At 46.2% G+C, this 22,327-nt stretch overlaps 1 protein-coding gene across 3 annotated transcripts; it reads left to right on the forward strand.

Annotated features, from left to right (window-relative positions):
• The first annotated feature begins 1,269 nt into the window (after window positions 1-1,269).
• Window positions 1,270-20,734, forward strand: prune (prune exopolyphosphatase). 3 transcript variants are annotated; one of them, XM_069940377.1, is made up of 8 exons: window positions 1,270-1,357; window positions 5,698-5,802; window positions 8,373-8,578; window positions 10,384-10,568; window positions 14,375-14,533; window positions 15,153-15,247; window positions 16,211-16,369; window positions 18,847-20,734. In XM_069940377.1, the coding sequence occupies exons 1-8, from the start codon at window positions 1,319-1,321 to the stop codon at window positions 19,240-19,242; spliced, it is 1,344 nt and encodes a 447-aa protein (XP_069796478.1). In that variant the 5' UTR covers window positions 1,270-1,318; the 3' UTR covers window positions 19,243-20,734. The 3 variants fall into 3 exon arrangements, with proteins under 3 accessions (XP_069796478.1, XP_069796479.1, XP_069796480.1); XM_069940378.1 differs by having other exon boundaries at window positions 5,701-5,802; XM_069940379.1 differs by having other exon boundaries at window positions 1,291-1,362; window positions 5,701-5,802.
• The last annotated feature ends 1,593 nt before the right edge of the window (window positions 20,735-22,327 follow it).

Consider the following 22,327-nt stretch of genomic DNA (forward strand, 5'->3'; position numbering starts at 1 on the left):
TTTTAAATAATTTTTTGCACATGCTCAGTCCACTCCCACTCTCTCAGCAGTCCACCTTCACCTTGGCTCCCAAAGGTAAACTCACTTTTTAACATGAAACCACACAACACAGAACTCTGTAACAGGATTGTTTACATTTTTATGTGATTACGTGTGTATGTTGAGAACAGATTTATTTTTTTCACTACCAATAAATGGTAATTCTGCCTGGTCCACAGGAAAAAAGAATCTCAGGGTTTTATGTGATGTCATGTATGTTCTCTGACAATAAATCTGAATGTAATAGCTGATCGACAAGAGGCGACGTCTTAAAGCAACCTCTATGCTCAAGAACCCCCACCAATCAAGCCATGCCCTCTTCACTCTGCTACCATCAGGAAGGAGGTACAGGAGCCTAAAGACGAGCACACAGCTTCTTCCCCTCTGCCATCAGATCTCTGAATGGACAATGAACCACAGACACCATCTCACTGTCTCTTCAGGTGGTCAAAATACCCCGATGTAAAGCCGCACGTTTAACCCCTTTGTGGCTCTCAGGAGGCCACCTGGAAGCGCAGGAGGCGCCTGCAAGGCGCACTTGGTAACCCTCCTCTGGGAGGGATCATCACTGGAGCTCTGAGGGTCCCCCCCGGCACCTGAATGCAGTTGCTAAGGGGATAACAATCAGCTGGAGAGAGCCTGGCAGCCCCCTTCCCCGCTGCCCCTGCCCTACCGTGCGGGACATCAGGACAGGGGCGGCCGGCATGCACTGACAGCTAATTTATTTAGCTTTAAATCGTGCATTTATGAAAATATTTATTTAGCTGTTATTGCTGAAGAATGCTGCCGTAAAACAACTAATTTATTGACACAAGTTCAAGATAAACCTGATTCAGGTCAAGACAAGTAAACCATGAAAGCTTGCAGACACCGTGGTGGAGATTTAAAAAAAAACAAAATGCTGGAGAAACTGCAGTCAAACAGAAAAGATTAAAAAATGCCTTGATGAAGGGCTCAAGCCTGAAAGGTGAGTTGTGTATTTTTAAACTTTGCTCTATTAAAGGAAGCTGTCTGACCTGTTCCCAGCTACAATGTCATATTCTCAATGGGCTTGCTCTGCTGTCAATCATCTCATGTGCCTTGGATTCTAAGGGGTTCTCTCCATTCTGATTGGCTAGTCCGCTGTCATTCAGTGTCACCCTTCCCTTTGCTGGTGCGAGGCGGGACAGCGCGCCGCGTGTGGTGTGACGTCACCCCACGAGGTCCCAGCTCAGTTGGTTGGCGCAGGCGTCGTGGTGTTATGATGGAGGCACGGTGAAGCGGCGGCGGAGGAGAGAGGATGGAGGCGATGCTAAGGGAGGGCCGGGCGGCGCTGGAGGTGAGGTGAGGGTGAGGGTGTAAGGGAAGGGTAAGTTGATAGGGAGGTAGGAAGAAAGGGGAAGAGGGATGGATGAGCTGAGGGGAGGAGAGTGGGTAATGAAGAGAGAGCTAATGGGGACGGGAGGGGAAGAGGGAGGGGAAGGTAAGGGGAGGGTCGTTGTGGTGAACAGTGTGGAGGGGTAGAGACTTGAAAGGGGTGGACAGTGGAGAGGGGGGGAATGAGGGTCATCGTGGATAGTGGGGGGGGTGTGGGCTGGTCACTGTGGGGGGGGTGTGGGCTGGTCATTGTGGGGGGGGGGTGCATATCGGGGTGGAGTGTGTGTGGGGATTGGAGTATCTTTTCAATACTGTTGTTCTCAATCCCACACCCCTCTGGCCCTGTCACTGCCCTCCTCTTTTATCCCCTTCCTCGTCACCAGTTTCTATCCATGTCTTTAACCTTTGAATTTGCTCCCTTATCTCTCAAATTCTTGCTTTTTCTTTTTAAAATGTGCGTAATGGGTTTAGCCATGTTTCTGATCGCTCTCCGGCTATCGCTTCTTCTGATTCCCCTTCAGATGTTCACTGTTTTATTGCACTTGCAAAGAGCTGCTGATTAGCTTTTTAAGTGATGTGTGTGGTTGGAATAATGACCACAGAGTAAGAAGTCGTCAGAAACTTGTAAGTGGTTTAATATGGCTGTACTGAAGTGCAAGGTCCAATTAACCTGTCGGGGCATTGTGGAATGAGATGCCAGATCTCGCTGGTTGAAGTAAAACACAGAAATCTGCAGGCACTGAGATTGTAGTAAAAACACAGAAATGCTGGAGGAACTCAGCTGGTCTTTCAGCGTCCATAGAAGGTATATATATGTAGGAGGTTGTGTGTATATCCATGTTCTGTATAACTGACGTTTCAGGCCTGAGCCCTTCTTCGAGATACAAGTTAAAAGCAGGCAGGCGTCTGAATTAAAAGGGTGGTGAAAAGAGAAGAATGGGAAGGGGAGGCGTACTTCAAAAATATACGGGTGATTGGGCAGCAGGGTCTTGTGGGCTGGAAGGACCTGTAACCGTGCTGTAGGTCTAACTATAATATATATTTTTGGCATATGTCAAGTCTTGAAACCCTCAAAAAATCAGAGGTTGACTTGTACTCAGATACAAAAATTAGACCTTAAATTCAACTGGACCTTGATTCGACATATAAATACCCAACCTACAACAAATTTTCAAGTTACCAGTACATTAGAAAGAAATTTTTATTGAAAACAAAGCACATTTAAAATCCTACAAAATCACCCCACCATCACAGTCTGAGGCAAATTACACGACAAGCGCGTCTGGAGTCTCACTGTTTACACTGTCATCATACGGGTCCCAGTCTGAATCTGGTGAGTTGGCTTCCCCTTTGTTGTCAGTGTCCCGCAATAAATTATCCTCAGTATCAACCAATGCCCTAGAGATACTGCACTTTTTAAAAGATTTATTACAGTCTCCACTTTCACTTTATCCCATGCTTTAAGCACAGTCACACAGCACATCAAACGATGCAGTGCACGTTGCCCCGCCTTTCGTAAAAGATTTTTCAGCACTCGTCATCCAAGTATTTCATTCTTCACGCACATGGTCTTTAAATGGCTTGTTCAAGCAGACACCTAGTGGTTGCAATAGAGACATCAAACCACCCAGGATAACCGCCATATAAGTATGATGTAGTGCTAATCTACTTTTAACCTTCGCAGTTAAGTGGCTACGAAACATATCCCAGACCAGCAAACTCCATTCTTGGTGTAAACCGCCTGTTCCACACATTGTCTATCCATAGTTTTACACTATTTTCATCCATCATTTAAAATGTACAAAAATACCTGCAGGGAATTTCATTTTTGATTTAATTTTGCATTTGAAGATTACCATGAGTTTTAATTTTGTCCTGTTGGCCATGCTCGATAACACCATGGTAAACCTGGTCCTTTTGTGTTCTGATTTGCAATTTTAACACCTTTCCATTCCACTGTTCTATTGCCTTATCATATTGAAATTCATGGGGGTTTCGTCCATTTTTCCGAAATTTGCCAATGCAAGCTGGTGTTTCTGCCGGTTCCGTAAAGTAACCTGGTGAAAACTTACAACTCTATGATCGGGATCCTTTGGTAGTTTCTGTGCAATTTTTGTTTTTTGGTGTAATATCAGATTTTTCCTGTTCATGAAACGATTGCACCAGCCGACTGTCATCTCAAAATCATCACTGAGGTCTGGGTGCGACGGCCCACTGCAGTGGAAATGTTCTTACTTTATTTCAGGTGACTGTAGCAATCTTGCCTCTGTTCAATGTGATTTTCCAACTCTGCCCAATGCCAATGAGTGATTTCTCTTCTATCCAACATTGCCTTTTTGGTATTTTTCTGAAAGTCTCTTCTTTTTCCAGTCTCATATACATCAAATTTTCTTGCAACAGTGCAGTTGTTGGTTTTCTTGGTCATTTGTTTCTTTGAAGTTAAAACTCGCGTTGTACTTTTGTCCTTTTGCTGGAGCCACTCTCCGGCAACACCCAACAACTAAGTCAGTGCGATTTTGGTGGGGGGGGGGGGGGAAGGGGGTCAACTTGTATGCTCGATCTATGATAAAACCATGAAAATGAGGCTGAAAATGGGGACCCGACATCTGAAGGTCGACTTATACCCCAAAATATAAATTCACCAACTAGCAAAAGGTGTTATTTGGATCAGATAAGAGGAGAGAGGAAAGGTGAGAATTGATTGGGGGAGGTGAGGGTGTTGTTTTTGTCTCTGAAAGGAAGCAGGGAAAAGGGGAGAGGGACAGAGCTAGAGGAAGGGATGGGAGAAAAGATAGGGGAGGGGTGCTAATGGAAGCCAGAGTAATCGATGTTTATGCCATTTGGGTGGAAGATGTCCAGATGGAAGATGAGGGGTTGTTCCTCTAATTTGCAGTGCACGAGACCATGGACAGACAAATCAGCAATGGAATGGGATGGGGAATTGAAATGGGTAGCCACTGGGAGATCCACGCTATTGCAGTGGACACAGCAATCAACGAAGTGATTGCTAGTTCCCTTGTCTTCAGATATCTTTCCCCATTCCCTACTGCATAAGGGAGGATTTCTAATTGTACTGAACCATCACATTGCCTTGAAACTGATTCATTTTCCCACTCAGCCCCACTGCCCAGCCTTCTACCCGTAATCTTCAATGCCCTGGCTAATGAAGAACCTATCAATCTTTGCCTTAAATACACCCAATGACCCGGCCTCCACAACCCCGTGGCAACAAATTTCACAGATTCACCACCCTCTGACTGAAGAAATTCTTTTCTAAACAGACACCCTTCAATCCTGAAGTTGTGCCCTCCTGTCTGAGACTCTCCCACCATGAGAAACAATCTTTCTACATCTACTTTGTCCATGTCTTTCAACATTTGCAATGTTTCATTGGGATCTTCCCCTCCCTAATTCTCCTAAATTCCAATAAATACAGACCAAATAGGCACATAGATGTAAGAAAAATGGTGGGTTATATTGATGGTGAAGGTTTACATGAGTCAGCACAACGTTGTGTGCCAAAAGGCCTGTACTGTTCTATGTTCGAGTTTGATACTTCTTGGATTGAATAGATAGATGCCCTTAATTAAGTTGGACAAAAATAACTTTCCCTAATTGATTGCTTAATAGTGTAGTTGAGACTGTCTTTCTGTGCTTTCATACATACATACAGCACGGTTACTGGCCATTATAAACCTGCATTCCTGGTACGTTTTGAATGGAGGGAGGAAACCGGAGTTCCCGTGGAAAATCCACGCAAACATGGGGAGAACTCCTTACAGACAGCTCTTCCACAGGGTTAAGTAAAGTTATCAGAGAGTTTTGTGTTTTCCTTTGTCAACGGAGGTTGCCATTGGTCGAGCTGGAAGAGTGGAGAAAGTCACCACGTCAAACAGTGTATGTTATATAGCAAAGAAAACATTCTGGGATTGAGCCCTTCATCAAGGAATAAGCAAAATGTAGGCAGGTGCCTGCATAAAATTGGGAGGGACGGGGAAGGAGCACAGGCCCACAGATAGGAGGTAATATAGGTGGATAAGAGAGGGAAGGCACACCAGTATACAGGAGGAGGAGGAGGAATGGCTCTGAATGAAGAGGGAAGGGGTGGAGAGCTGGACGGAAGAGGGATGTGTTGTTGAGTTGATTATTGAAGCAATTCTCATCATGAGATCACGGGAATTTATGGTGAAGGATCTTTAACGTTCTCCTGAAAGAAGATGAGCCACTGTTTAATGTCTCATTCTATCTGTGAGTCCCGCTGCCCATAGGACAGTTCTTTTGACAGTGTTTGCCTCTTGTCAGCAGTGCGGGAGGGATGCTTCAGGAGTACACGTCGTCCTGGGCAACCAAGCCTGTGATCTGGACTCCATGGTTTCCGCCATTGCATTCGCCTATTTCCTAACCAAGGTCAGTGCATGTTATGGAGGTTTAACACCAAAGTCTGCAGACACCGTGGTTGAAGTAAAAACAATGCTGGAGAAACTCAGCAGGTCAGAGAATGTCCTTTATACAGTAGAAGTTCAAAATTCCAGATGTGATAAGTTGGAGAATCCAGATTTTACAAGGGTGGGGGGGGGGGAGGGAGGTCAGCAGCGGGAGTCAAGTCATGCCTGAGTTGTTTGTCAGACATACCTTGATGTGCTGCTATGACATGAGATCAGCGAGGGCAGGACTAGGCACCTGTCCGGAGTAGCCAGCTTTCGCTGCTAGACGGCTAGCAGTCAGCTGACACGTTTAGGTGCCAGAAAGCCATCCATTCCGTGGTCACCTAAACATGCCAGCTGAACTCCTCTAGCCACGCCTGCAGGCGCCTAATCTTTTATCAGAACACCTAAAAGCAGCTACAGACAGCATCATGGAGACAGATCAGCTGGTCGAATGGTGTCACCACAGCAACCTTGTGCTCGAAGTTAGCAAAACTAAGGAACTGATTATGGACTTCGGGAGGGAGAAATCGGGACAACACAAACCAGTCCTCATCAAGGGGGTCAGCAACGGAAAGGATTAAGAACTTCAAATTCCTGGGTGATTGGAAGATCTATCCTGGGTCCTCCATGTTAATGCAATCACAAAAAGGCTCACCACTGGCTGTACTCCGTGAGGAAATTTGGTACATCACCAAAGAGTATAGGTGTACTGTAGTGAGCATTCTGACCGGTTGCATCGCTGTCTGGTATGGCAGAGATAATGCCCAGAACAAGAAAAGACTACAGAGAGTTGTGAACTCAGCCAACGCCATCGTGGGCATCAGTCTTCACTCCATTGAGGACATCTACAAGAGGTGATGTCTTGAAAAAGCAGCCTCTACTCCCACCACCCAGGCAATGCCCTCTTCTCTCATCAGAAAGGAGGTACAGGAGCTAAAGACAAACACCCAACGGTACAAAAACAGCTTCTTCCCCTCCGCCATCAGACACCGCCTCACTTTCTCTTCATTCGCACCAATTTAAAAAAAAAATGTAATTTTGCATCTGTAATGCTGTCGCAAAACAACAAATTCCGTTCATGGCAATAAACTTTGACTTTGAAAGTGCCTTTGCCAGAAGAATTCTAATCATCATCTCGACACAATTTTGAGCTGGGCAACAAATACTGGCCTTGTTGGTGATACCCACACACAATAAGCGAATTTAAAGAACTTGCCTTGCACAGCATTCTATGTCATTTCGTCTAACACAAAGCTTTTGGTCATTACTAAAGCCAAATTCATATTTTCAAACAAGGTTGGAGGTGTCGAAAAGGAAGAATTTCAATTTGCATTACAAGCATTGACATTCCTGGAATAATTAGCCTATTTCACACAAACAGGAAATACAGGAAAAGCTCAATAAAACATGCAACATCAGTGACAACGAAATGTAAATGTTTCCGACCCATTCGGTCAGTGACTAATGGGGTTTTGCAGGGATCTGTTCTGGGACCCCAGCTCTTGTGATTTTTTATAAATGTTATAAATGTCCTCGATCATAGGGATTGATAGATGATAGGGATTACTTAAGGTGGAATGTGAGTGGGGGTAGAAAAAGATTGAGAACCACTGAGTAGATGAAGAAATGGAAGGATAGGCGAGTAAGTTTGCAGGCGACATGAAGGTTGGAGGTGTAGTGGGTAATGCTGAAGGTTGTCATTGGATTACAAAGGATACAGACGGGATACAGAGTTGGGCAGAAAAATGGCAGATAGAGTTCAATCTGGATAAATATGAGGTGATGCATTTTAGAAGGTTAATCCTGAAGGCTGAGTGCAGGATTAATAGATGGATACTTAACAATCTGGGGAATCAAAAAGAGGCACCTGGGGTCTAAATCCATGCATCTCAAGATTGCCATGCAGGTTGATGGAATAATTAAGAAGGCCTATGGGATGCTGGGTTTCATTAGTCAATGGAATTGAGTTCAAGAGTAGAGAGGTCATGTGGCAACTCTACAAATCTCTGGTGAGACCACACTTAGAGGATTGTGTTCAATTCTGGTCATAATAGGAAGGATGTGGAAGCTATGGCAAGGGTGCAGTTGAGATTTACGATGACGTTGCCTGGATTGGAAAATGTTTTATGCGGCAAGGTTAGCACAGCTGGGACTTTTTGGAGCAAAGAAGGATGTGAAGTGACTAAATAGAGGTCTACAAGATTCTGAGAGGCAAAGACAAGGTGGACGGCCAGCCACCTTTTTCCCAGGGTGGGAGTAGCAAATGCCAGATGGCATCGGTACAAAGTGAAGTTTAGGTGAGACACCAGGGGTAGGTTTTTTTTACACTGAGAGTGGTGGGGGCCTGGAATGCATTGTCAAGGGTGGTGGTGGAGGCTGGAACAATAGGGGCATTTAAGAGACACTTAGACAGGCATATGAATGAAAGATAAATGGAGGATTATGAGGTAGGGAGGGTTTTGGTTTTTTTGGTAGGTATGATCGGAATGAAAATATATCCTCAGTTTCTTGTTCCAAAAATTCACCTGCCTCTCATTTATTTAAATATAGACTTCGTTGGAACAAAAGACTGCTTTCATACCAGTCTTGAATATCGCACAATCGGAGTTTCCGTTACGGGGCGAGTGCACTTTCCTCCTCCGGGAAAGTCGTTTTCCCAAAGATGTGTTGATATTTCGAGATGAGATTGATCTGCACGGCCTACACCGAGAGGGGCGGCTCAGCCTAACGCTGGTTGACCACAATGTCCTATCCAGGTACTACAAAGAACTAGGTGAGGAGGGCAAATCTGTGCGGAAAGTCGTGATCCAAAGTAATGTGTAAAATTGTTCATGGAAAAAGAGAGAAAGACTTCTCGAAAGAGATTGATAAGTTTTCAATGAGTTATAGCAGCTAAGATTATGGGGAGAAGGCTGGGCAGTGGGGCTGAATGGGAAAATGGATCATTCAGGATTAAACAGTGGGGCAGGACATGATGGGCTGAATGGTGGGGTGGCGCCATAGAGTGTCTCATCAAAGTCGATGGGTCCTTGACAGCAACCTTTAAACTCTGCATACTGGGAAAAAGACTGTGACCATCCACCTTATCCATGCCCCTCATGGTTTTAGGAACTTCTGTTGGGTTGGCCTCCTACGGTCAAGGGAACAAAGTCCAAGCCTATATCTTGAAAGATGTGGCCAGAGTAGATGTAGAAAAGTGGTTTTCCATGGTGGGAGAATCTAGGACAGGGGTGGGTAACCTTTTAATTTAGACATTCAGCGCAGTAACAGGCCATTTTAGCCCACGAGTATGTACCAGGGGTGTAAGTTAATTGGGCAGCACAGACTTGTGGGCCAAAAAGTACTGTATTCCCCACCCCTGATCTGGGACAAGAGGACACAACTTTAGGATTGAAGGCTGACCACTTGGAACAAAAGAATTTCTTCCACCAGAGGGGGGTAAATTTGGAATTTGTTGCTACAGACTGTTGTGGAGCCCAGGTCGTTGGGTGTATTTGCCAGGCACCAAATGTTATGGGGAGAAAGTGGGGCAGGGTGGGAGAATGGATCAGGTCATGATTAAATGGTGGGGTAGACTCGATGGGTTGAATGGTCTATTTCTGAACATCTGGAACACCACTAGAGATTTCTTTCCATAAAGTCTGCATCTCTTGTGTTCACCTGAAAGAGAGAGACCGTGGCTTTGGTCTCGGCATCTGGTCCAGAAGGCATCCACCCCAGCAGTGTGGCACAGCCTTCAGTACAACACTGGGAAGATCAGTCTGTGCTTTTCCACTTTAATGTCACCTGCAGATACAGGCGTTCCCTGCATTACAGCCATTTGTGTAATGGAAGTTTTTCCCTGACAAAATTTACAAATCACTACCCAAATAACCTGTTGAGGAATGAAATTTGCTCTCTGAGAATCAAACTAGGGAAATTTAGAGATATTCTGCAGTACTAAAGGAGAGCAAGGTTTTCTTTACAGACAAGTGGGAGTAAATTTGAAACCAAAAAAGGCTGGAAGGACTCAGCAGATTGAAAGTCATTGACCTGAAAAGTTAAGTCTCTTCAGAACTGGCAAAAGTTACTGATGCTTCAAAGTAAGCAAGCAGGGTACAGGGGAAGGAGGAACAGAAAGGACAAAGAATTCTGCTGGAGCATGGCTCAAACAGGAGACCGAGGAGAGCTCATTGAAGCATTTCGAATGTTGAAAGGTTGTTTCCCATGATGGGAAAGTCTCGGACAAGAGGGCACAACTTCAAGATTGAGGGGCGTTCGCTTAGAACAGATGCAGAGGAATTTCATCAGCCTGGGGGTGGTAAATCTGTGGAATTTGTTGCCACAGGTGGTTGTGGAGGCCAGGTCATTGGGTGTATTTAAGGCAGAGATAGGTTCTTGATTAGCCAGGGTGTCAAAGGTTATGGGGAGAAGGTGGGCAGTGGGACTGAGTGGGGAAAATGGCAGACTCATTGGGCAGAACAGTCCATTTCTATTCTGTTCCATTCTTGTCTGACCGACTGTGGGACAATGAGTGTCGGGCACACCACTACCCGTCTGTGTCTTGCTCCCTTTCCCACAGAGGTGATGCGGCTCTGGAGAATGTGGTGACAGAGGTGATCGATCACCACCCCCTGGAGCGACCTTCCACCCCTGGATGTGTAGTAACCTCTGAGCCCGTTGGCTCTTGCACAACCTTGGTGATGGAGCGGATTGTCCAAAGAGCACCCAATATCCTGGACGAGCAGCTCGCTTTCTTACTGCACAGTAAGAGTTCCTCGGGCTCTGTTGAAACATTGGGGTGTGGTTTACTTTCAAAGCAGGGAGAGTGAAGAGAGGTACAGGTACAGTACCCTGTATCCAAATTGCTTGGGGCCAGGCGTTTTCAGTTTTTGGGGTTATTCAATTTTCGGAACAATGGAACAAAGCAGCAGAGTAGCATCAGCAGAATTACCTACAATCGCAGTTAAACAGCAACAAAAGGCTTTTTCAGCACCGACATGACACTACAAGTGGTAAAATTCACATGAAATAATGTTTAGTACTTACCAAAAAAAACCTTACAAAAGAAATGTAACACTGAACCCTAGAAATTCTCCTCGATGGCTTTTTCAAATGTTTCCTCCAGAGTCCTATTAATAATTGTTTTTGTCTTCAAAGTCTCTGATTTTATAAACTGACGATTTATGTTGTGAATGCCCACTGCTCTAATCCTTCAATAAGTCCTTCGCACATTTTGACCATGCCGTCTCATTGTCATCCAGGTGCCACGCCATTCGGCGCGGGCGATCTGACCCTCCGAATTGTAGTTGTTGCCTCCCCCGTTCTCCTTCGGAGAAGGCTCCGTCTTTGAGCTGAGACTGTAGTCGATGTTGAGTTCATGGTTATACATGGGGAAAAATACTGAAGTGGTTTCCCATTGCCACCAGTGTCCATACTGGACAGGTAACCCTGGCCATTGATCAGCAGATTCATCTTTTAGTCATAAATTCCAATTTGTAAGATCTGCTTGTAAAAAAGACCATCTGCAGTCCATGGCTTCATGTGACCCTGATAGGGAGGCTAAACAAGTACCACGGCTTGCCCAAGGGTGACCTGTAGGCTGTTGGACGGAAGGAGCGCCTTGCATCTCCTTTTGCCAAGCAATTACACAGCACCAACACCATGTCATCTATTGGCACTTTTTCTGCAGTGTCAACTTCATTGCGATCACCTTGATTCAGAACAATTTCAGCTATTTCACCATCTGTTTCTTCAGGTCATAGATTGTGGTCGTACCAACACCCTACTCTTCCATAAGACATTTCACACTTACACCGCTGTCCAGTTTCGCCAACAGCCTGACTTTATGTTCTCTAGATAAACATAAACGCTATAGTGGTGTCTGCAGGCCTTTTTGCAATTTTCTACTCTATACACCAGAGCTCTGTTGTTATCAAAATGGTGCCAACAGTGTCAGAGCCCAAGGTGGGCAAGTCAGGTGGTGAATTTTATTCAACTTGTGACGTCATGTTGGCGCTAAAAGAAAAATTTGGTCTTTGGATCTTCAGATACAGGGTACTCAACCTGTATTAGTGTTGGAGGGGGGGGTCTAACAGTGTGTTTTTATCTGTGATGTATGCTTTGGTATGAAAGTCACCAACAGCTTCCTACCCAGGTACTACAAAGTGAAGAGAGCATATCTGTGCAGAGTCCTAAAAGATACTGGCGGTGATGCTGGAGCTACTGTAATGGCCACACTGCCGCTGGTGTGGACCTGGGGAGAGCAGAGGAACAGAGGCACGGCACTCTCTCATGGGGTTCCTACTGGTGATGACTCCAGCTTGTTCAAGGAGCCAATGGTGTTTTATGTTAAAACCCTTCATCTGCGGGGTCTTGGCCCAAGACAGCAGTGCCTGTGTTCAGCAACGATCACAAGGGGGTGCAGACTCTGGGGAAGCAAGGGACTGGGGCAGGGCACCAGTAACGGGCCGAACACCCCCCCCCCCCACTCTCCCCTTTGAGAAAGAGAAGCAAAGGAGATGGCCCTAAGGACGGTGAACACGGTGGCAGACCGGATCTGTTTTGGAATCCCTGCTCATTGTTTTTATGTGAGCTGGTCAGTAAGTTTACAGATGAAACCGAAGTTGAAGATGATGTGCTTAGTGCAGAAGGCTATTGTAGGTTACAACAGGATATGGACAGGATGCAGAGTTGGGTGGTAAAGTGGCAGTTGGAGTTCAATCCGGATAAGTCCGAAGTGATGCATTTTAGAAGGCAGAGTACATGGGTAATGGTAGGATTCTAATAGTGGGGAAGAACAGAGGGAGCTTGGGGATTGAGATCTATACATCTCTCAAGGTTCCACAGGTTGATAGGGTAGTTAAGAAGGCTACGGGTATGCTGGCCTTAACTGTTCAGGGGATTGCGTTCAAGAGTCAAAAGCTCTAGAGAACTCTGGTTTGACCTCACAGGGAATATTGTGTTCAGTTTTGGTTGCCTCATTACAGGAAAGGATGTAGAAGCTATGGAGTGGGAGCAGAGGAGATTCACCTGGATTGGAGCAAGGTTAGCAGAGCTGGGGCTTTTCTCTTTGGAGCGAAGAAGGATGAAGGTGACTTAATACAAGATTAGGAGAGGCATAGATAGGGGTGGACGGCCGGCACTTTTTTCCCAGCAGGAGTAGCAAACATCAGAGGACATCAGTTTAGGGCAAGGGGAGGAAAGTTTAGGGGAGACATCAGGATAAGTTTTTTAATAGAGAGTTATTGGTGCCTGCAATACATTGCCGGGAGTGGAGGTGGAGGCTGGTACAATAGGGAATTTGGAAGAGGATGGTGCAGGGAGGGAGGACCAGGAACGACCCTACCTAACACATCAATAACTTAGAAATCGACAGAATAGAGAGTCCACTTAACCAGTGACCTATTGTGGACATACATCACGTCAGGAAGGGGCAAGACAGACTGCATTTTCTGAGAAAACTGAAGTGGGCAAGACTTCCAGCCACCATCACGTCAACCTTCTATTGTGAGCGCCCTGTCCGGCTGCATCACGGCGCAGGTACAGTTGCTGCAGAGAAATGGACTGGAGGTCAATCCACAGGACCCTAAGCGCGGCAGAGAGGATCACTGGAGTCTCCCTCACCCACCCCCCATCGATGTGATCTACTGGGATCGTTGACTGAAGAGGGCATGGGAAATCATTGATGACCCCTTCCACCCTGCACAGGTTGCTCCCATCGGGGGAGAGATCCAGGAGGATCAGAGCCAGCACCACCAGGCTGGGGAACAGCTTCTTCCCACGGACAATGAGAACACTGACCGACCAAAGGAACCGCTCGCACTGACCACCCAAGACTCTCATATTTACTCAATATTTATGTATAAAATTATTTTTACACACACACACACTCTTATCTTGCATATGTACTGTTTGTGTGTTATGTCTGGTTGTGAGTCTTGCATGTTTAGCACCGATAATTGGAGAACGCTATTTCGTCAGGATGTACTTGTGCAAAGTAAAAACACAAAATGCTGGAGAAACTCAGCAGGTCAAACGGAGTTGTTCATGTAGCAAAGGTAAAAAATACATAACCAATGTTTCGGGCTTGAGCCCTTCATCAAGGTATGGAAGAATGTCAGCAGGCATCCGAACAAAAGGATGGGGGGAGGTAGGGGGAAAAGAAGACAGGAGATGATAGGTGAAGGAGGGAGGGGACAGTAGCGATCGGGAAGGAGGGATGGGTGGGTGGAGGGGGGGGAAGGAAGGGGGATAAAGGCGAGCAGGTTAGCAGATTTTGGGAGTCAACGGGAGAAGCAGAGAGAGCAGCAGATAGCCTTTTGCAAATAACCTTGAACCTCTTCATGCAGAGAGCAGAGCTCGCAGGAAGAACCTGAGGTGATTTCAGGTGAAACTAGATAAAAGTATGAGGGAGACAGCCATAGAGAGGGCAGTTAGTGAGAGAGGGGGAGGCTAATATAGGGCTAAAACATGAAGACAAGTGAACAAGCTGAATGGCCTGTTTCCGTCTGGTCTGTGTGTTAATGGCATTACGAGGTCAGGCTGATTGCTTCACTGTTCTTACACCATAGGTACCATTGTGCTGGACTGCATCAACATGGCTCCAGCGGCAGGGAAGGTCACGCCAAAGGACTGGGAGTATGTTGCCTTGTTGGAATCCAGATTTTACCATCTTTCTCCCAGAGCCACTATCTTCGATGCTTTGCAGAAGGCCAAGTTTGACGTCAGTGGTAACTATCCTTCCAGCAGCGATTCTGCAGAACCAATCCGGGGTGTGAAGCTGGGGTAGAAAGGGGAAGAGCTCAGGAAATCTGCCCTGGAGAGGAACCCATCTTCTCCGAGTGCAGGCTTAGCAGGGAACTGAATGAGCCTTGTGGTTGCACTGTGGACTGCTGCTCCCATTGTGGCATTGAGGGAGCATGGGGGAGCAGTCCTCCCTGAGGGGTCAGCAGTGGAAAGGGTTAAGAATTGCAAATTCCTGGGTGTCAACATCTCTGAAGATCAGTCCTGGGGTGTCCATGTTGATGCAATCATGAAGAAGGCCCACTAGTGGCTATGCTCAGCAAGGAGTATGTCACTCTTGCAAATTTTTTTTACAGGAGAGCATTCTGACCGGTTGCATCACTGTCGGATACGAAAATGCCACCACTCAGGACAGGACAAGGCTACAGAGAGTTGTGAACTCAACCAGACATCCTCTGGTGTTTTCTACTCCTGCCCTGGGAAAAGGGCGGGCCGTCCACCTTATCTATGCTTCTCAGAATCTTGTAGACCTCTATTAAAGTATCCTCTCATCCTTCTTCTATGGAGAGATATTGTCGTCATCTAAGTTTTTTTTTGTTCCTCCAGGGCTGACCACTGAGCAGATGCTGAGGAAGGATTTGAAAGTTGTGTTTGGAGGAGACCTTCGCTTGGCCATCAGTGCTGTCTACTTGATGCTTGAGGTAGGAACCACTTTTCTCCAGCGCAGTGAGGTTTGGAGAATCAAGTTGAGTTTATTGTCATCTGATTGTACAAGTACAACCCAATGAAACACCGTTTTCCAGTCTTCAGTGCAGAACTCGCATACACGCAACCAGACATAGCACACATAGAGACAGACAATACACATGCAGGACAAATATTTCATACATACAAATAAAATAAATATCATTTCATGAATATGAGCGTCTCGGAGGGTGAGTGCGAACAGTCCCTTCGGTCATTCAGCATTCTCAACTGCACGTGGGAAGAAACTGTTCCTCAGTCTGGTAGTGTTGGCTCTGATCCTCCTGTATCTCTTTCCCAATGAGAGCAGCTGAAAGGTGCTGTGTGCAGGGTGGGAAAGGTCCTCAATGATTTTGCATGTCCTCTTCAGACCACAATCTCAGTAGATCACGTCGATGGGAGGGGAGGGAGACTCCAGGGATTTTCTCTGCCACCATTATGGTCCTGTGGATTATCCTCCAAATGTGAATGTATGCACAAATCTCAGGATAGATATACTAACCCAGGGTGGTACAGACTTGGCTTAAATTAGACAGTTAAATACAGAGAGCAGGATGAAACTTCAAGATTAAATTAAGGATGTATGGAGAGTTGTGAAGGGTAGGCTGCTGTTGCCATAAGACATAAGAGCTGTTCAGCTCACCGAGTCTGCCCCACCATTGAATCATGAGCTGATCCATTCTCCCAGGGTATGGGGAGAAGGCCAGGCAGTGGGGCTGAGAGGGGAAATGGATCAGCTCATGATTCAATAGCTGGGCAGACTCAATGGGGCTGAATAGCCTATTTCTGTTCCCATGTCTTATGGTCTTATTCTAAGGTGGCAGTGCAAGGGCTTCTCTGCATTTCCCTACTTCCCTTCCCCAACCTTGCACCTGTTGAGTGTTCTTGACTGGTCTTTGAATTTTCATCTTTTTCTGCAGGATTTTCTGGCCCATCCCTCTGTGAAGGAAGACTTGGAGGAATTTTGTCTGATAAGAGGCTACGATGCTTTGGTCACCATGACCATCTCCTTTGACGAGAAGCAGCAGCCTTCCCGCCAGTTGGCTGTCTACAGTCCTTCTAACCATTTGAGGGATTTGGTAAGTGTTGAGAAATTTTCAATGTTTTTAAATTTTGTTTAGAATGTAAAACATTACAGCACAGCACAGGCCCTTCAGCCCACAATGTTGTGCCAATCTATTTATACAAAAAAAAACTAAACTCTCTCGACCTCATAACCCTCTATTTATCTTTCATCCATATGCCTAAGAGTTTCTTAAATGCCCCTATTGTACCATCCACCGCCACCCCTGGCAAAGTTCTAGGCACCCACAACTCCTGAGATCTCCCCTAAACTTCCCTCCCCTCACTTTGTACAGATATCCCCTGGTGTTTGCTGCTCTCTCCCTGGGGAAAAAGGTGTTGGCTGTCCACCTTATCTATGCCTCTCTGAAAGTTTATTCTGGACCTTCGGTCCAGGGAGAAAAGTTCCAGCTCTGCTAACCTTGCCTCATAAAACATATTTTCCAATCCAGGCAACATCCTGGTAAATCTCCTCGTAACCCTTGTATCACCAAAATGCATCACCTCATTTTACAGTCTATTCAGCCAGTTAAACTTGTGCCGCATAATTACACCCAAACTTACCTACAACTCCCAGTACATTTTGAAGGGTGGGAGGAAACCAGAGCACTCGGAAGAAGCCCATTCAGATACGGGGAAATATACAAACTCCTCACAGACAGCACCAGATTCAAACCTGGGTCGCTGGTGCTGTAATAATGTTGCCTATTGTGGGTCTGTTCTCAGATGTCTATCCTGGTGTAAGACCATGATGCACTGAGGCTGGGCTGACAACAGAACCAAGAGAAGATGAGCTGGGTAATCCAGAATTGGTCTCAGCATCTTTGAAATGGTGAAGGAAGAACATGATCTTCGGTGCAATCAGGACCAGTGTCCTTTAGAACCATGGAACATTACACCACAGAAAACAGGCCTTTCTAGTCTGTGCCATGCTATTATTCTGCCTGGTCCACTGACCTGCACCCAGCCCATAGCCCTCCATACCTCTCCCATCCACGTGCCTGTCCAAATTCTTCTTAAATGTGAAAATTAACTCCTCATTCACCACTTCAGCTGGAAGCTCGTTCCACACTCCCACTACTCTCTGTGTGAAGAAATTTCCCTTAAACCCTGTCCTCTGGTTTGTATCTCACCTCCCCTCAGTGGAAAAACCCTCTCTACATTTACTCTTGTTTATACCCCTCATAATTTTAAATACCTCGATCAAATCTCCCTTCATTCTTCTATGCTCCAGGGAATAAAGTCCTAATCCAGTGGTTTTCAACCTTTTTCTTCCCACTCACATCCCACTTTAAGTAATCCCTGTGCCATCGGTGCTCTGTGATTAGAAAGGGATTGCTTACGGTGGGATGTGGGTGGGAAGGGAAGGTTGAGAATCACTGCTCTAGACCCAATTGTTACTGAAATATTTTGCTTGAGAAAAATTGTCATTGGCCCATTTCCTTTGATATTATGAAACAGTTCACCTAACGAGTCAATGAGGGACGATTAAAACCGTGGTTCTCAACCTTTTTCTTCCCACCTTAAGCAATCCCTTCCTAATCACAGAGCACCGATAGCATAGGGAATACTTAAAGTGGGATGTGAGTGGAAAGAAAAAAGTTGAGAACTACTGTCCTAAACTGTAACTTTTCCTTGTAACTCACTCCCTGAAGTCCGGGCAACATCCTAGTAAATCTCTGCACACAATATTCCAAATTTGGCCTCACCAATGTCTTACAGAACTTTACTATAACATAATAAATGAGCAGACTATTTTCTAAGTGCAGAGAAAATTGAAAATTCGCAGATGCAAAGGGACCTGGGAGTCCTTGTGGAGGTAAACTTGTAGGTTGAGTCGGTGGTGAAGAAGACTAGCGTTCATTTCAATAGGAATAGAATGTAAGAGCAGGGATGTGATGTTGAGGCTTTATAAGGCACTGGTGAGACTTTTCTAGGAGTATTATGAGCAGTTTTGATCTCCTCATTCAAGAAATGATGTACTGACGTTAGAGTTCAGAGGAGATTCACCTGGATGATTCCTGGAATGAAAAGGCTATCATACGAGTATTTGACAGTTGTTGTCCTGTACTTGATGGAAGTTAGAATATTGGGGAATCTCATCGATCATTGAAAGGAACGGACAAAGTAGATGTAGGAAGGTTGCTTCCCATGGTGGGAGAGTCTAGGACAAGAGGGCACAACTTCAGGATTGAAGGGTGTCCACTGAGAGCAGATGTGGAGATATTTCTTTATCCTTAAGGTGGTGAATCTGTGGAACTTGTTGCCACAGGCAGTTGTGGAGGCCAAGCCATTGGGTGTATTTAAGGCAGAGATTGATGGGATCTTGATTAGCCGGGGCATCAAAGGTTATGGGGAGAAGTCAGGGCAATGGGGCTGAGTGGAGAAATAGATCAGCTCTTGATTGAATGGTGGGATGGACTTGATGGGTCGAACAGCCCAATACTGCTCCTGTGTCTTATAGTCTTAAAACCTTGTGGTTCTGTGATTTCAGGTGTGCAATACACTAGAGAAGTCCCCAGTGCTGCAATTGTTGCCAATGCACAGCCCTTCCTCGGAGATCAGTGCGTACTCCCAGGGCAACAGTTTGGCTTCTCGCAAGAAGGTCCTGCCCATTATTGAGAGCTTGCTGAAGGCTGGGGAGGCAGAGGGAGCTGTAGCCATAGACACACACCAAGAATGGGGTGAAAACAGGACCTCAGCTGACGCCTTACCACCCTGTCACCCAGAGGACATCGGCCAGGACGAGGACTTGCAGCTGCCTCCCACACCCATGAACAGCTTGGTGGAGGGATGTCCGCTTGACATTGGCCTGCCTAAGCTGACTCCGGAGGCCATTCTGGAGAAGTTCAGCTCGATGCCTGCTGAGGAACTATCGGATACAGCCTGAGCAGGCACCCATTGGCCCAGAATTGGTGTTATCTGGCTGATTGTCCCTTTTGGTGATGTTTTAACATGGTCAGTCAGAGAAGCCACTTGCTGTCACTGACTCTCGTCAGTGCCTCAGACAGAAAGTGGTGGTGAGTTGGATAATGGGATATATGGGCTGAGAGCAGCCGCAGAAGCCATGACAGGAAGGCTCCGCTCAAGAAGCCACAAGCTGAGCTGATAACGACCAGGCTTTCTGACAGGGGCTGGCATCAATCTTTGCTCTTCTACATGAGCTTACAACTTGATGACATAGGAACAGAGTGAAACACCAAAGTCTGCAGACGCTTTGATAGCAGTAAAAACACAGAAATGCTGGAGGAACTCGGCAAGTCTCACAGCGTCCAGAGGAGGTAAAGATGTATTATATAGACGTTTCGGGCCTGAGCCCTTCCTCAAGGTCTGAGTGTTTGAACCCTCTCCCCAATCAATACTCACCTTTCCTCTCTCCTCTTGTCAGACCCAATTACCACCTTTTGTCCGTGGGTCTGTACTCCTCCCCCTCCCATTCTTCCCCAAACTGTTAATACCACACCTGCCTGCTTTTCACTCGTACCTTGAGGAAGGCCTCAGGCCTGAAACGTCAGTGATGTAGTCAAGGGCTGCTTAACGTCTACGATACGTTTTGTGAAAGTACAAGTTTTGTGATGTGGTTATTGTGCGAACACCATATTATATACTTAGCAAAGCTACATGGTATACTGTAGTGTATCTAAAGTTTTTATTTGTAAGTAGAGATCAGTGTAGGGACTAACATGGGGCAGTGGGGAGAGACCTGGGCAGTGGGATTAGTTGGGAGTGATACAGGACTGTGGGGAGAGACCTGGGCAGTGGGATTAGTTGGGAGTGATACAGGGCTGTGGGGAGAGAACGGGACAGTGGGATCAGTTTGGACATACAGTATATAATTCCCTATAGCTAGCCATCGCTTTTTCTAAATTGCTGTGGAAATGCTCATTGTAACTGAGTAATTATAGGACCGCAGACAAATCTGCAGTTGGACGTTCCCCAAATGGACGTTAAGCAGCGCATACCTGTATATCTCTACCTCCTGTGAACAGTGCAGGACCTGCTGAGTGCCTCCAGAATTTCCATGACACAGGGACAGAAATGGCTCATTTAACTCCAGAATTTGTTCTGGTATTTAGTGCCACCAGACTGATCCATGGCCCAAACACCATATCACTGCCCTTTCCCCATAGTAAAAGTCGATTGATCTCAGACTGAAGATTAAGTTTATTTGACACACAACAGCCAGTGCAGTGAGACGGGTTCTGCTGTTTAACAAGTTATCTCTAACTCACTGGTCTAAATCTCCATCAACAGGCAAATTCTAAACTTCCATTAGAAACAGAATTTATTGTCATGAACATGTCATAAAATTCATCATTTTGCGCAGCATCACGGTGCAAATATTGCTAAAAATTACATTAAAAATTGGTGCAAAAAGTGAAGTAGAGACTGTGGTTCATTGTCTGTTCAGAAATCTGATGGCGTTGGGGAAGAAGCTGTTTTTGCGCTGTTGGGTGTTCGTCTTCAGGCTCTTGCACCTCCCTGGTGGTAGCAGAGGGCATGGTCTGGGTGGTGAGGCTCCTTGAGGATCGAGGCTGCTTTCTTGACACCGCCTCTTGTAGATATCCTTGATGGAGTGAAGACTGGTTACCATGATGTCACTGGCTGCGTTCCCAACTCTTGTCATCTTTTCCTGTCCTGTGTGTTGGCACCTCCGTTCCAGACAGTGATGCAACCAGTCAGAATGCTCCCCATGGTACACCTGTAGAAATTTGCAATTCTTTGGTGACACGCCAAATTCTCACAAAGTATAGCTGTTGGCAGAATGATCTGTATCCAGGGAACTCTGTGGTCAATAGTTATCCCTTACCTGTGCAGGAAACCATTACACCTTGAGGCACAGCATAATGCCTGCTGCATTATGGTATGTATGCCTTTGTGAGGAGCCGCTGGATTAAGAACACGATATTAAAGCGAGAGTAAGCCATTTGGCCTATCGAGTGTGCTCTGCCATGCAATGAGGACATGGCTGATCTGGCCAAGGATGTGTGGAGGGATGCAAAAGCCTAGTAGAATACTGATGCAGATTCTGCCTTCCCTCCCACTCTCCCCACCTCCAAATATTTGCTGAATAGATATTCAGATGAAATGCTGATGACTTAAGTGTCTGATGGTAAGGAAATAAAAATGGCAGCGCTGATGTGGACTCACGGAGAGCACTGAGTGCCGGCACCGCGCTCCCACGCGGGGACCTGCCACCCACTCCTACTGCCGTCGATCCATACAGCCTGTTAAAGGAGCCAATGGCATTTTTATTTAAAATCCTGCCACCGTGGGGTCTGGGCCCAGGATACACGCGCGCGGAGAACTGTTGCCGACTTGTGGGGGGAAAACCCCCACACAGGCTGCCGGCCACTTGAGGTCAAAGGACTCACACCGGTGGAGACCAGCTCATGAGAATCAGGATGCGAGAGGGTGCTGAGGGCAAGGAGCTCTTGAAGGGTCCTGGGCGCTGAAGGCTTCCTCATCGGCCTTTGCTGACCATCATGCTAAAATAATCCCATCTACTTGCATATGATGTTTCCCTCCATGTTTCTTTAGCTAAGTGCCTCAAACAAAAAATAGTTATACGAGCAGAAATAGCGATTCAGCCCATCATCCACCCCACCATTTAATCATGAACTGATTCATTTCCCCACTGCCCGACTTTCTCCCCATAACCTTTGATGCCCTGACTAATCAAGGGCCTATCAATCTCTGCCTTAAATACACCCCATAACCTAGAATGGCCTGTGGCAACAAATTCCACAGATTCACCACCCTCTGGCTGAAGAAATTCCTCTGCATCTCTGTTCTCTGCAGACACCCTTCCACCTGAAGTTGTGCTCACTGTCCTGGGCTCTCCCTCCTTTCTACATCTACTCTGTCCAAGCCCTTCAACATTCGATATGTTTCAATGAGATCCCCCCCCCCCCACCCCGCTTATTCTCATATCACTATAATTGGCCTCATCGGCAAGTCACTCTACAGCGAAG

This window comes from Narcine bancroftii, chromosome 5 (assembly GCF_036971445.1).
Source record: "Narcine bancroftii isolate sNarBan1 chromosome 5, sNarBan1.hap1, whole genome shotgun sequence".
Classification (NCBI taxonomy): Eukaryota; Metazoa; Chordata; class Chondrichthyes; order Torpediniformes; family Narcinidae; genus Narcine; species Narcine bancroftii.